Source organism: Hippopotamus amphibius, chromosome 4, assembly GCF_030028045.1.
Source record: "Hippopotamus amphibius kiboko isolate mHipAmp2 chromosome 4, mHipAmp2.hap2, whole genome shotgun sequence".
NCBI lineage: Eukaryota > Metazoa > Chordata > Mammalia > Artiodactyla > Hippopotamidae > Hippopotamus > Hippopotamus amphibius.
In genome coordinates this window covers 52571049-52585214 of record NC_080189.1, presented here as the reverse complement: position 1 = coordinate 52585214, position 14166 = coordinate 52571049, and the positions used below count along the sequence as shown (strand labels likewise).

At 43.8% G+C, this 14166-nt stretch overlaps 1 protein-coding gene across 1 annotated transcript; it reads left to right on the top strand.

The window, feature by feature from the left end:
• The first annotated feature begins 1487 nt into the window (after positions 1–1487).
• On the top strand, positions 1488–7663 carry NPY (neuropeptide Y). The gene is made up of 3 exons (XM_057732722.1): positions 1488–1675; positions 5536–5616; positions 7463–7663. The coding sequence occupies exons 1-3, from the start codon at positions 1488–1490 to the stop codon at positions 7485–7487; spliced, it is 294 nt and encodes a 97-aa protein (XP_057588705.1). The 3' UTR covers positions 7488–7663.
• Positions 7664–14166: the final 6503 nt, after the last annotated feature.

Below are 14166 nucleotides of genomic sequence, written 5' to 3'. Positions count from 1 at the left end.
GGAGAAGCTTCACCACGTAGAGGGTTCGCGTACCCCCAACCCTGGCGCCCAGCTGGTTGGTAGTACTGGTGACAGGCGACACGCATGACCTGGGCTGCTCCTGTCTCTGGCAGTAATAGACGGGGCGTAAAGGACAGCAAGGTTTGGCCGCCGGGGGAGGGCAGGAAACTGGGCTTCGGCGTGGTCCAGCGCCCTCGGAGTACGCTGCCTCGCTAGCATCCTGCGAGCCCCCCTTCCCCCGCAGGGCCTGGCGCGTGCGAGCTGGGGTGTGGGTGGCTGCCTGAGCTGATGCTCACTCTGCAGCGGCTGCAGCCCCCGCCCCCATCCCCCGCCGACGGGGGCGGGAAGCGGCGGGATAGGAGTCACCGAGCGTGATTGCCCGAGGCCCCTCCTGCCGAGGCGAGGGAGCGCCATAAAAGCCCTGCTGCGACCTGCTCTGGACACCCCATCCGCCGGCTCTCACCCTTCGGAGAGGCGCGCCGGACTGCACAGCACCCGCCGCCCAGCCACGCCCGCCCGCCCGCCAGCCCGCCACCGTGAGTGCCACGACCCGCTAGCTTGGCGGGAGCGAAGGGGGTGGGGGGTGCGGGCGCCTGCGAACTTGCCCGGGGCGCCGTCTCACCTTCTGCGGATCCCAAGGGCGCTGGGAGGGTCGCGCCCAGCTTCCCAACCCCTACGCGCCGGACTCTCGGCGCTTCGACGCGCGCCAGCCCCTCTTGGCAGCTAAATTCCACTTGCTCCTCCCTGTGCCTTCTGATGGTACACCTGCCCCTCTCCCCGACTCTCCTGGCTGGGTCGTCCCTCTGGGTTATGTCTGGGCGGATAAGGAGGGAGAATACGACCCCACCCCAGGGCAGCTGGCAGTTTCCTCGAGGGTCGCCGCCCGGAGGGAGGTTTCCCAGGCAGCGCTCCTCAAAGGAGGAATCCCTGGAGCTTGGAAGACCCGCTCTCTGCTGCCTCTCGGGATCCTTGGGATCCGATCTGAGACTGAGTGGCCTGGGAGCACTTCTCTCCCCTCTTCCCACAATTGCCACCCTGAAGTACTGTCGAGGTCCTGCAGCCAGACAGACCAAAAGTAGAAAAGAAGAAACTTCTTCCAACAGGCGGTTTGGGGAAGAGGGTAGGAAAAATAAGTCCTCAACGCGGCAGGAGGAACTTCTAATCTGTTTTTTAATGTGTTTTAAACTGGCGCCGGATGCTCCCCCAACTCTGCGCCTGTCCCCGCGGGATCTTCCGCTCTGCTACACGACCGAAGTTGCTCAAGAGCGTTCGGGCGGAGCAGGGGGGCCGGGCCAGAGCAGATCCTGACCTAAATCCGCAGGGTGGTGCTCGCCACGCCCTGCTTTCCTCGGCGTGACCTGGTCCAGCGCGGATTGGGGGCGGAGGGTGGTAGCAGCGGGATGGGCGCGGGGGCCAGAGGAAGGAGGTGTGGAGCATGTGTGCTCTGAATACCCAACCCCCTTCCGCTGCACCTTCGGTGTCCGCAGATGCTGGGTAGCAAGCGGCTGGGACTGTCCGGACTGACCCTCGCCCTGTCGCTGCTCGTGTGCCTGGGCGCTCTGGCCGAGGCGTACCCCTCCAAGCCAGACAACCCCGGAGAGGACGCGCCGGCCGAGGACTTGGCCAGATACTACTCGGCGCTGCGACACTACATCAATCTCATCACCAGGCAAAGGTAGGTGGGCTACGGGGGACCGACGACTCCGGGAGCGCCTTGCTTGCACGCCCGGAGATCGTGGGGATCTTAGAGGACAGGGAAGCTTTTCTTTTTCTTCTTTGTATCCCAGGGCAGGACAATATCGGGCACATACTCAGCTATCAGTAAATATCAGGGCACTGAGTACTTTCCCTCTGCAACTACTCACAAAATCCTGATCCCCAGACTCAGGTTCCCCAGGCTAGGTGGCTGCCCATCTCCTCTCACTCATTCCTTTGTCTTTTTTGTTCTTAGAGCAGTTGGGGGTCTGTTTGGAAACCTAGATAGGAAAGTAGCCGGTGAAAGGAGTCAGGAGGGTGCGGGGAGGTGCTGTAGGGAGAATGGTGAGCAGGGTATCTAGAAAAACAACAGCACAAGCTAAGGAGGAAACAGCTGGGTCGCCAAAGACATTGACAGATTTTCCAACCTGCCCACACCGAAGTGAATGACAGTATTTAGGAAAAGACGAATAGAACTATTTTTTCCCCTCCTGTACGGTGTTTTATTGCAGTCTCAGTCCCTCACTTGAAAATTCTGCTCCTAATAAGTAGAGACTTAGCATGAAAACTGTTGATCTAAAATGATGAGACTTTTTCCGTTTCATAGCAGGTGAATTCTAAAAAGGAAATGCCCACTTGGTGCTTTTTTAAGGAGAAACTTACAATGGTCTATTCACTCTAGGGTGAATCCAGGGATTACATGTAATTTGAGAAATTGTCATCTTTAGTCTGAACTCCCAGAAAGCTAAGATGAAAGGCCATATTTCACTCTCAGCATCAAATCTTAAGCAAAAAATCAAATCTAGGCTATTTTACAAATAACATAGGATTTAAAATTTGTTTCCCAAATTGGTTCATCTTAGTTTTGAATCATTCAATATCTTATTTTAATTACTGAGATCAAATGACCTTAAAAAGCTAAAAACAATGAGCTCTTTACAAGTATTAGTTATTTAACATATTTAAATTATGTTCTGTAAAGTATTGTTTTTTTGTTTGTTGTTTTACTATATTTCAGGGAATGGTTGGAAAGGATCCAAAGTGGGGGAGAATTTATATTTCTTAAAGTTTTCTTTTTTCTGTTTCATCAAAAAGCTGCTTCATCCTGAAAATCTTTTTTTAAAGTACCAATTTATATAGAATCAGAAATACATGAAAGTGCCAGAATTAAATAGCATTGGTTTATGATCCCTGAAGTCTGATAATTTTCATTAATGAAAAGCAAGAATGTCTTCTATCTTAATAGACTTTTCAGAAAGTTAATTGCTTCAAATTCTTGCTTATGCTATCATACAGACCAGAGAAAAGAACTTGTACAAATTGTTTTTTTTTCCCTAGGAAAGCCTGTTAGTTATTTAGTCAGTTACAGCATACAGTAAAACTTATTTTTCAAAGATGATTGCTATAAAGCTTTACCATTGTATAAAGCTTTAGCATTTCAAAATGTTTTCCCAGGCATTATTTTGTTCAGTCTTTACCTCAAAGCTTTGAAGTGAGTATAATTATCTCCATTTTACAGATCATGAAGCTAAGAACATTTCATGAAAACTTTTTTTAGGGGTGATTAAATTGGAGCCCTCCTATTTATCTTTGGATGTTGTCACTGCTATCAGCAGTCAGTGTGATCTTCAGCACCTTTGATGTGGAGAAAATAAGGGAAAGGGATAGGATTCAGGTTAGGTGGGAAGGAGTTGGTCCTGAAGCAGTTTCCTGTCTCATCTTCATATAAGTACCTTCTTAGAAACACTCAGAGGCTTATAATGTGCACCCATCACCTCCATTCTGTTCTCTCATCACCTTCCCACCACACACATCCACTTATACACACACATTTGTATTTTTGAAAATTACATTTGTGAACATATGTTTTAATTTGGTATAAATGGTACTGTGATAGCATTGCCTTTTCTACTCAGTTCACATTCTAAAGCTATATACTCCTGGTTCATTGCTTCCAAAGGTGGCATCACTTATTCTAGAGCATAGATCTACCACATTTGACTTATACAGTCCCCTAGATCAGTGATTCTCAACTGGGGCTGACTTGATGCTCCCCAAGACATTGGGCAATGTTTGGAAACATTTTCAGTTGTCTTAGCAGTGGGGTAGGGGGCGCTACTGGCCTCTGGTGGGTAGAGGCCAGGATTGCTGCTGAACATCCTGCAGTGCCTAGAACAGCCCTCCACAACAAAGAATTATCCAGCTCAAAATGCTCACAGTGCCAAGACTGAGAAACCCAGCCCTAGACTAGAGTTTCTCCCTCTTGGTCTCTCATCGTTTTCACCTGGAGAGCTTTTAAAATATTCTGTTGCTGGGCTGCACCCCTGACGAGTTAAATCAGAATCTCCCAGGTTGGGGGGCTGGGCTTTACAGTGATTTTAAAAGCTCCCCAGGTGATTCTAATATGCAGCCAGGTTCGAGAATCTTTTTCCTAGAGATGCTAGCTTTGAAAGTTAAAGATTGTTGAGAAGAAGGATAATCCAGAATTAATCAGAGATGGAAGAACAGTCATCAGTGCTGCTCTAGGTACCATTTTCTGACTGTGCAAATTCTGCTGTTACAGACTTAGGTTCTCTAATGGCAAACTGGAGAAAATATTCGCCAGTTCTTTAATTCACCGGAGCGTGATGAAGGTAAATGAGTTAAGCTTTCCCAAAAGTTTTAGGATTAATAAAGTTAACTGATGGGTAGAATAAATACATATAAGCAGCAGCCTACAGTCTGATACCACAACTCCAGAAAATCTTTGAGGAAGTCTTATAAATGATGGGGACAGGGGAGTTGGCTTTGTTTTTGCATCCTTAGAGTCCCAGCAAATGAGCAATAATAGGAAATCTTTCTCCCAAATTTAGATTTAATTGTGCTTGATAGGCAGTTAGCATATACCTGCTGTCAGCTTCATCCCACTATTTTATCTGCTAGCTAACCAATCCATGCCAGGCTAATTTTTCATTTGTGAAAAAAGTGGCTGCTGATGTCCAAAGCTTTTTCTAAGAAAGGGAAAAATAGCCTCTTTAGAAAATACAACTTGGTGTAGATTTGTCAGATCCTTTGGCAGTGAGAGAGAGAGGCAAAGACAGACAGACAGACCAGCGTCCTCACTTACCTGGAGCCAGCAGCGTATACTACCCTGGCAGGAAAATATAAGCTGGGATTCATATATTGTCCTATCCATATCCTGCTGTGGGAGAAAAGAGACCATGAATATTTCCATGGACCAGTAGGATTCCTTCATATTTTCAGGGCAGATTAAAATCACAGCATGAGAGAAGGCTTTTAGCTTTTGGCACCCTAAATAAATGTGGAAAAATACAGACTCACGATCTGTTGGCTGCTGTGAGAATGGATGCATTTCAACAGCAGTAATGCGCATTTTGTGTATCACTCTATTTTCAAAGCATTGTGACTTATATCGGATATTCAAGACTCTAATTTAAGCAGTAGTTATGATTTTATTACAAATGGGAGAACTGATATTCAAAGACACAGGTGAGTCTAGAACTTCAGTCAGATGAGTTTTTCCTAGGCCTGTTTCTGAAATATCATCTGGTCTCTTTGTTAAGATTTAAATTGATGTATATCACCAGAACACCAGGTTATATAATCTACTAAGTTATTTATTAAGTATTTAAGCAAAATTTAGATATATAATTTGAAATCATATTTATGATGTTTCTGTATCATGTATGTTTCATTCACCTAGATTATTCATTAGCAGATGATCAACTGAAAATAACTTTTGTATTTAATACCACAAATCTCTTTTTCCTAAAGGTTTTTATGCTTCCTCCAAACTTGCTTTAAAGAATTTTTACTCTTCCCACCCCACTTTTTTTTTAGATATGGAAAACGATCTAGCCCTGAGACACTGATTTCAGACCTCTTGATGAGAGACAGCACGGAAAACATTCCCAGAACTAGGTATGAAAATGCTTGTGTGGGGACATTGTTGCAGAGCTCAAGGTACCCAGGGAAATCAGAGAGGGCTGCTGGGAGGAGGCATTGGAATTGAGTCTTCCAGTCCAGGTAGTGGGCAGGGAACAGAGCAGGGAAGACCTTTCTCTTCACATACTCATTTGCAAATCTCTAAACTTCTGTGGGGTAATACTTTCTGGCTCAAATTATTGATGCTCCTTTGAAATTTTTAAATGTAAGTGACTTTTACCTCAGAAATTACTCTATAGAGAATTTCTCACTGGCTTAGATTGTGGAGCATAGGGTAAGCCCTCATCTCTACATTGAGATGACTAACCATCCATCTTTGGTTGAGATAAACTTTAGTTCTTATACCCTACATAGAGGATCTACACATCCTGGGAAACATCCCTTCTGGCTCTCACTCCAGTCTTCCTGGTTTTACATGAAGCTGTAAATAAATCAAGGGGTATTCCTGTTTACTTTTTGACATATTTTAGTTCAACTGATGTCATATTGTAATTTATCGTGTTCAATGAATAAACGTTGAACAATGTATTATTCTTAGGGCTTGTCTGGAGTCTTGGGGCTTTCTTGGAGTGTGGACCTGCCTTAGGAAGGGTGCCCTCTCATATTTAGGTGTCAAACATTGGGCTGGGGTCCTCCTGGACAAAGACTGCAAGTGAAAAAGACACCTGGTCCTCCTCCGTTTCCATAACTGGCTCTCCTGCCCCTACTGCCACTAAGATCACATGGCATAGCCCAGAAATGGGCTAGCTTGTCCACCTTAAACCCAGAGCTCTACAACATCAAGAACCAGGTTCCCCAGAAGAGGTCACTAGAACACTTGCTCAGCGCATGTGACTGGCTTGTCACTCTTCACTGGGTTCTCCCTAGAGAATGAGCGAATGACCCTCTGAGCCACCTGCCTCCCCTGCTGTCCTCCCTCTCTTCTCTAGTGAAATGGCCAGCCAGGTGAAGGTGCCATTCTAGAGTTGTCAGGTTTGTTTTCTCTGAAGGAAACAACAATTTGAACTGGTATAAAACTCCAGTGCTCTTGTCCCTAGCGGTACCAGCCAAGACTTGAACAAAAAATGCAAGAAAAGCAGGTAGAAAACTCGTCAACATGGTTTTAAAATACTAAGCAATACGTGCTTTTTAATGTTTCATTGATAGGCATATGATGTTTGCCACTGTACAGAGTTTAGGATATGCCGTATCTACTTAGGGTTAGAAATGTAGTCATCCAGAGTGACTTACAGCCTTGCTGCTGCTCTTTGTTTTGTGGCCCAAAGTCACATGGTTGGTGCATAAAATAGAGTTAATTGCACCCTGATTGACAGCCTCAATCATGTGCACTTAGAAGGAGACAAAACGTGACAGCCTTGAAGTTGCCGGTGAATGCTATGTTATTTAAAGGGGTTCTTTATCGTCTAATAAATAGCATCTTACTACATAAAAAACCTTGCAGGAAAACACAGGAAGCATATTCAGAGTTGAATAACAATAACTTTCTTGTTACAGTTTCTTGTGATTCTTGTAGTTTTGATTTTCAGAAATATTGCAGAGTTCTTCAGCTTCTTTGATAAATACAGAGCCTTTTAAAGACTCCCTCTGAGATTTGCCTGAGACTCCCGTTAACACGAGTGAAAGCTTCTCAGCTGGGTCTCTGTACATCATGCCACCGTCTCCCGCTCTGATATTCTACATGGCCTGCTGTTTAGAATGCCAACAGCAGCCTTTTCAACAGTTTCTGATCATCTTTCAGTTCAGAACTGAATGTCTCACTCTTGCAAGCCTCCCAGGAAGTTGGGAAGCTTCTCTTACATGCTTTGCTTCTTGTGTTTGACAGGCTGGAAGATCCTTCTGTGTGGTGATGGGAAATGAAACTCGCTCTCCGGTCTTTGCCTATTTTTCAACCCTCATTTCATCCTGTAAAACTAGAGTCTGCTGGTCCTCCCAATGCATGCAGCCCCTGTGCTCACCTCTGCAGAAGTTCCTTGTGTTGTCATTGTATATGTGTGCATTTAAATAAAGTACCATGCATTCAAAAGTGTACGCTCCTCAATGCAAAATCTGTGGTTGCAATAATAAGAATTATTTGAAGTTGTTCATTAAATCACAGTCTCCCTCAAGTAGCAGATTCAAGGTTTGTTTCACCAATATTAAGACAGTGGCTATGGAAAATATGAAGATATGAGTTATGATGACCAAGACTTAACTCTGTGTGTGTGTGTGTGTGTGTGTGTGTATGTAAACAGCAGACCTATTTGGAAACACTGAGCAGGACAATGCTAATTTGGAACAATTTACTGAACGTTTCCCCCATTCACATGGAATTCTTGTTAACCTTGTTAGCCTGTGCTGTCAACAGAAAGGACTGCTGTCTACAAAAACTTTCTGCAAAATGTCCTCTATCTCCTCTGTTGAACACAGTAGTCACTAGGCACATGTGGCTTTTGAGCACTTGAATGTAGCTAGTGCAAATAAGGAGCTGAGTTTTACACTTCAGTGTAACAATTTAAATAGCCATGTGTTTCGAGTGGCTACCGCATCAGACAGCTCAGATCTACATACTTACTTAGGCCACTGCTCCTAGAATTTGAGTCATGAACAGAAACACACTGAGTAGGATGATCATCTTCTCATACAATATGGGATATGTTACTTAATTTAGCTGGAGGTTATTAAAATTCCCCTCTCCTTCAGGTACTTATTGACATGGGCTTAGTTTAATGTTATTAGATTCTTACATGTAGTTTCTAAATCAAAGAAAATGGGCCTCCTCCTATATTTGTACTTCAAACCACACTCTAAAAAATATGCACAAATATTTTTATGTGATGTCTTAACACTGCTTACAAAAACCCTGTAGGTACCATGATTTAGGGAACTGTATGATATGCAAAATATTCTCTGTTCATAAAGCATTCTAATGTTTCTCCAGTGCCCTTATGAAAGGAACCAAAGAGGTCCCTCATTCCTTCCATCGTATGAAGACATAACAGGACGATGGTTGGCTATGAACCAGGAAGCAGGCTCTCACCAGACACCAAATCTGCGGGTGCCTTGATCTTGGGCTTCCCAACCTACAGAACTGTGAGCAACAAATTGGTGTGGTGTTTAAGCCACTCAGTCTATGGTAACTTGTGATAGCAGCCCGATGGACTAAGACATCCCTAAGAAACAAAATTTCACTTTAAGAAATACAATAATGGTAAACTTAAAAAAATTGCAAAACTACATTCCAAGAGATTCCCTAGTAGTATTTCTGAAACATTTTCAGCCTGATAACCCTTCTAGGAATGAGTTTAAAGGCACCATACCACCCATCTATCATTGCAAATGATAATAATAATCCTTGCTAGAGTTACAGTAAGAATAATTCAACCTTCATTAATGAAATGCCTGGGAACAACATAGTCATTATCAAGTAAATGTATAAGAATTTATGAAGCGTTCCTCTGATCCTAGCTTTATTTGATGTTCTAAGAGGTATACATTGTGTATGTGTTTTTTGTAGATGCCATTGTGTTTTTATTTTGATCCTTTCAATGCCTCATGACACATTCAAGCAGTGGATTATTCCCCCTGTTTTCACAGGTGAGGAAACTGAGGCCCGGAGAAAGTACGTGACTTTCCCCATCTCGTTCAAGTTAGGGGGATTTGACAGCAGCTGCTCTAATTGCCAACTTTGCTCAGCCTGATGATGTCTCGTGGCAGAAGTAAGTCAAGGCCAGGTCATATATAATCTAGTTAAGAACATAATCATGGCACACTTAAGACAAATTAGAGAATAACAAAGTATTAAACCGTGCAAAAGGCATTTAGAAAAGGAAATGAGTGTGGGCAGAATGAGCTAGAAAAGGCTTCACAGAGAATGTGAATGTTGAGCTGGGATTGAGGGCATTTCTGGGTGAGGTGACCAGCTGAGCTCAGCACAGAGGTGGGTCAGCTTGCAGAGTGGCCAGGGTTGGATCAGTGAAGCAGGTCCAAGAATGGCCAAACTCATTCATCCCTTCATTCATTCACACACTCAGCATTTTTTGAGCACCTAATACCTATTGGACACTGCACTAAGCACTGGGGATACAAAGACCAATAATAGTTTCTCAGGGAATTTACCAGCTAATGAGGGAGACAGATAATTACCGTGTATCTTTGGAAGTGCAGAGACAGGAGTGTTAGAAAGTTTGGGGATGTTAGGGGCCTCCTTTACACTCATCATGCCTCCCTTTGCAGTTTCCTGACAAAGGAGCTATAGATTTAACAATCAATTGACAAATGGAGAACAAAGTACCAGATAAGCAGGTATCCAATGAGGCCAAAGGCAGGGCTGCCCTAAGCTGTGTCAGGACACCTGGCTGAGGTCTAAGCCTCCAGAGTAGCCCAGCCCCCATACCAAACCTCAGCATCCTGGTGGGGGGTGGCAGGAATAGTGAGATCTGTGGCAGCCTCTCAAATCCACTTACTCAAACAGCCACACAGATAGGAAAAGCCAGCCTACCATGTCTAGCAGCAGATTGAGGAAGAGAAGGGACACTCGTGAATGCATATTACCTTCCCTGTCCACAGTGCAATGTGGTCTCAAGAATCATTAGAATAGAGCTTCATTCCATGCAGGGAGAGATAGTAGAAGAGAACAGAGGAGGAATGGCCAGAAGCCCCTACTGGCCAAGACTAAAACTTAAGCCCTTCAAATTCAATAAGCTCAAAGCTGTTATCCCCTATTTCAGGGGCAGACATATCTTCTCCCTCTCTACCAGGAAGTGGGCATGAGGTGTTACAGGAGCCGTAAAGGGGCACCCCACCCCCCTCAAGCTAGGGAGAGTGGAGGAGGCAGGCCAAACTTCCTGGAACTACTGATGCTTGAGCAGAGGTTTGAGGGTGGAGCACCACTTGCCAGATGAAGAATGTGAGGTAAGAGGTAGAGGACCTGCAGGTATGAGAGAGCAATACATGTTTTGAGTAGTTTTTAATTATTCTTGATTCCTATACTTTGACCGTGTGCTAGGCTCGGACCACTGGGTTACTATTCTAAAGGGAGAATCCCATATGGGATGAAATCAAGTCCCATAGCCACCCCCAACCCTTTTCTCCCAGGCATTCCCTCCCTCCAGTCCCACCTATTCTTATCATAGACTTGGCTCTGGGGGAAACCCCTCTAACCATATTCTTCATTTAGCCAAATCAGGACTCAACTTCTCAGCCTGAGAATTCTTAATTATGGTCTTATGGACAAACTTACAAGTTCAGAGAATAAATGTTTTAGGGTTGGTTCCACTACCTAATTCAGGAAGGAGGCAACTCACTATCTCTTTTGCAATATTTTAACTGCCTAAAAATCTTGCAGCCTCTTTCCCCTGCCTAGATAAGGGTCAGAACAGAGGAGCAGATGTAAAGAGAAGGAAAAGTCAGCACTTGTCTGGGACTTCCACACCATGGTACGAATCTTTTTCCCACTCAGGAAAGATGGCTGTCCAAAGCTAGCTCCACACGAGCCTCCTCGTGCCCTACTGATGGCAGGAAAGCAAATATGAGGGTAGATAATTGTTCCCCTCTTTCTTTCTAATACACATGCATTATGCTTAGATGCTTACTTATACCTGTGTATGCAATAGAAAATATTTTTTCTCCTCTATGCAGAACATTGGAATCAATTACGATGTCACCAGAATTCAACAAATACCTTTTCCATCATCATAAAAAAAAACAGCCTTTCGAGTGAGATGTTTCAGTGGAATATTCTTTTATTGTGTTTAGTGGGTAGGAGGATTATGGTATTGTCACAACTAAATTATTGCCTTTTCTTCTGCCTATTAGAAAAATTAGCACAGTGTGAAATCACACAGAATCTTTTTCTCTTTTTAAAATCGGAGTGGAATAACATATAATTAATCATATGTTATCCAGGCTCATTTTTCAATGTGCTAAGTAAGAGTTATCAATTTAAACGTGTTCTGATGCTGCAGGATTGAAATGCTTTGCAATCGTGGGAACAGGGTGATGGTGCAGATAGTACCTGCCTTGTTGCCTGACATGTAGTAGGTGCGCAGTGAGGGACAGTGCAGCCTGTAGTTGATTGTGACGATTGGGAGTGATCCCAGAGGAGCCAGAACCAATGTCATGTTTGGTGTACAACCTCAAAGGATTCTTTGTCATCCTTTTGGGAGGTGTAGGTACCATTTACACAGGGCCTTGACAAAAGTAGAGGAGTTTATTTAACTACAACTTCCTGGTGCTCTCAGAGCTGTTGGTTAATAGACTCATTTCTCATCATCTTAGAAGTTTGAGTCATCTTAAATTACATCTTTAAAATACTAAAGGTTTAGTATCAAGTTCAAAAAGAACTTTTATTTCAACCTTGAGTATTGTGGTCCCCAAATTCTCTTAAATACCTTTAGGTCACTAAGAATTTTTCCCTGGCTTTGCATTTAGTGATAATTTAGGAGTTCTCTCAAATTGTTACCACTTATACTGACATTACAAGTGTATCATATTGGCATATTACATATCTTACTAATGTATTCACTCTAATATGGGGTGACTCTAATTTGTCCTTAGGCAGATTATTTTGATATTTAAACTTATAAAGGATTTGAGCCCTTAAAAAAATGTTTTATCTACAAGACAGATTCCTCTAATTCCCAATCTACTCCTAATTTCAGGATTCTTCATTTTCCTAGAGTTAATTGGGTTTGAAACTTGATTTGTTCAGTATTTTTATCTGAAATCTGACTCATTAATTTGGCTGCTATACTATGATAGCATAAGGCAATTTAAAGTTGTGATGAGGGGACTTCTTAGGTGGCGCAGTGGTTACGAATCCGCCTGCCAATGCAGGGGACACAGGTTCGATCCCTGCTCCAGGAAGATCCCACATGCCACGGAGCAGCTAAGCCCGTGCCCCACAACTATTGAGCCTGCACTTTAGAGCCCATGAGCCACAACTATTGAGCCCATGTCCTGCAACTACTGAAGCCCAGGCGCCTAGAGCCCGTGCTCCGCAACAAGAGAAGCCACGGCAATGAGGAGCCCGCGCACCACAACGAAGAGTAGCCCCCAATCACCACAACTAAAAAGAAAGCCCCCGCACAGCAAAAAAGACCCAACACAGACAATAAAATAAATAAATTAATTAATTAAAAAATAAAAATAAAAAAAATAAAGTTGAAATGAGAATCTTTGTATAGAATATAAAAACCACATTTTACCCTTTCAGTTCACTCTGTAACACCTTACTATTTGGGTATTATCTACTAGAGAAAACAGCATTGTTCAAATGATTTTTCAATTTAAGTTTGCCTAGAATAATTTGAATTTTATTTATTCCGATTTCTCCATCTTTTCTATCACGGGCAATTCTTTTCAAATCACAGCGACCTGCTAAATTAACCAGTCTGTGAATTTCAATGCAAGAATAAGCAATGTTGGCAGAACAAATTTAATATAGTCATTCCTCCTAATAGACTGAATTATTGACCAAGTTATAATGGAGCCAGCTGATCTCTGATGAGTTTCTAGAGTCCCAAGGATGTTATCAATTCCTGAGAGATTTATTGAATAGTCTCTCTGTAACAGGTACTCTGCAGAATGCTAAGAGCTATAGAAAGATGAGTGAGACAGATTCTCTGCTCTTAAAAACCTAGCAATTTATGAAGGAGATAGACACATGCTTAAGTGACTGCACTACAGGGCAAACCATGACTGGAGTTTAAATAGAAGCATAAAGCAATTGCTATGATAGAACAGGGGAGGCTGAAAACATTTCCACTAGTGTGTATAGGGAGAGGGTGTGTTATTTGAAGTGGACCTTGGTGAATGGCAGTTGTTCAACAGGTTGCTCTTTACTAATGCAGATCTTAAAGTCATTATTAACTATGCTATATTCCTAGGAAAGAGACTATGCAGGTGCCCAAGCAAGCTCCCCGTGGGATTCTGAGAGAGCTGTCTGGGGAAGTGGTGATTGGCCATCCATTTCAGACACAGCACGGATTGCCTGAGTTGATACAAATGGGCAGTGGGATGAGAGAGTTGGGACCGTGGAGGGGATAGGAAGGCATCTGATGTTCTGTTAGTGCTCGTCCTCCACCCTGAAAATGAGGGACTCGTGTGGGCAACAGTGTGAGAAGAGTAAGTACACAAAGCTGAAAGTACCATGTTTTTGGAAGAAGTGATATTCTAGGCAGAGGACAGGCTGCACTGGGGTCTAAGTGACAAAGCGTAACAGAAAGGAGATAGTTCTCTTTTCTCCCGCACTCAGACCCCAGAGTAGCCTCTGCCCCCGGGGGCTCAGGCGACTGTCAGAGTCCAGCGGTGCAGCGGGAGAAACTCTGGCTCTCAGCAGAGAAGGCTTCTCACAAAGGGCTCCCACAGTTGTGACTGACACAGGCACACTGGTTTTGGGGTGTTGGACTTGTGGGGTGACTGATCATTCTGGTTTTCCCAGGACTTTCCCAGGTTTAGCGCTGAAAGTCCTTCATTCTGGAAAACCTTTTAGTTCTAGGCAAACCGGGGCCATTGGTCACCTCACCTAGGAAACAAACAACTATTTGT

Coding starts and splice junctions, on each gene's coding strand:
- NPY (XM_057732722.1), top strand. CDS start 1,488: ATGCTGGGTAGCAAGCGGCTGGGACTGTCCGGACTGACCCTCGCCCTG. Junction 1,676..5,535: donor AATCTCATCACCAGGCAAAG/GTAGGTGGGCTA, acceptor CTTTTTTTTTAG/ATATGGAAAACGATCTAGCC. Junction 5,617..7,462: donor GAAAACATTCCCAGAACTAG/GTATGAAAATGC, acceptor TGTGTTTGACAG/GCTGGAAGATCCTTCTGTGT.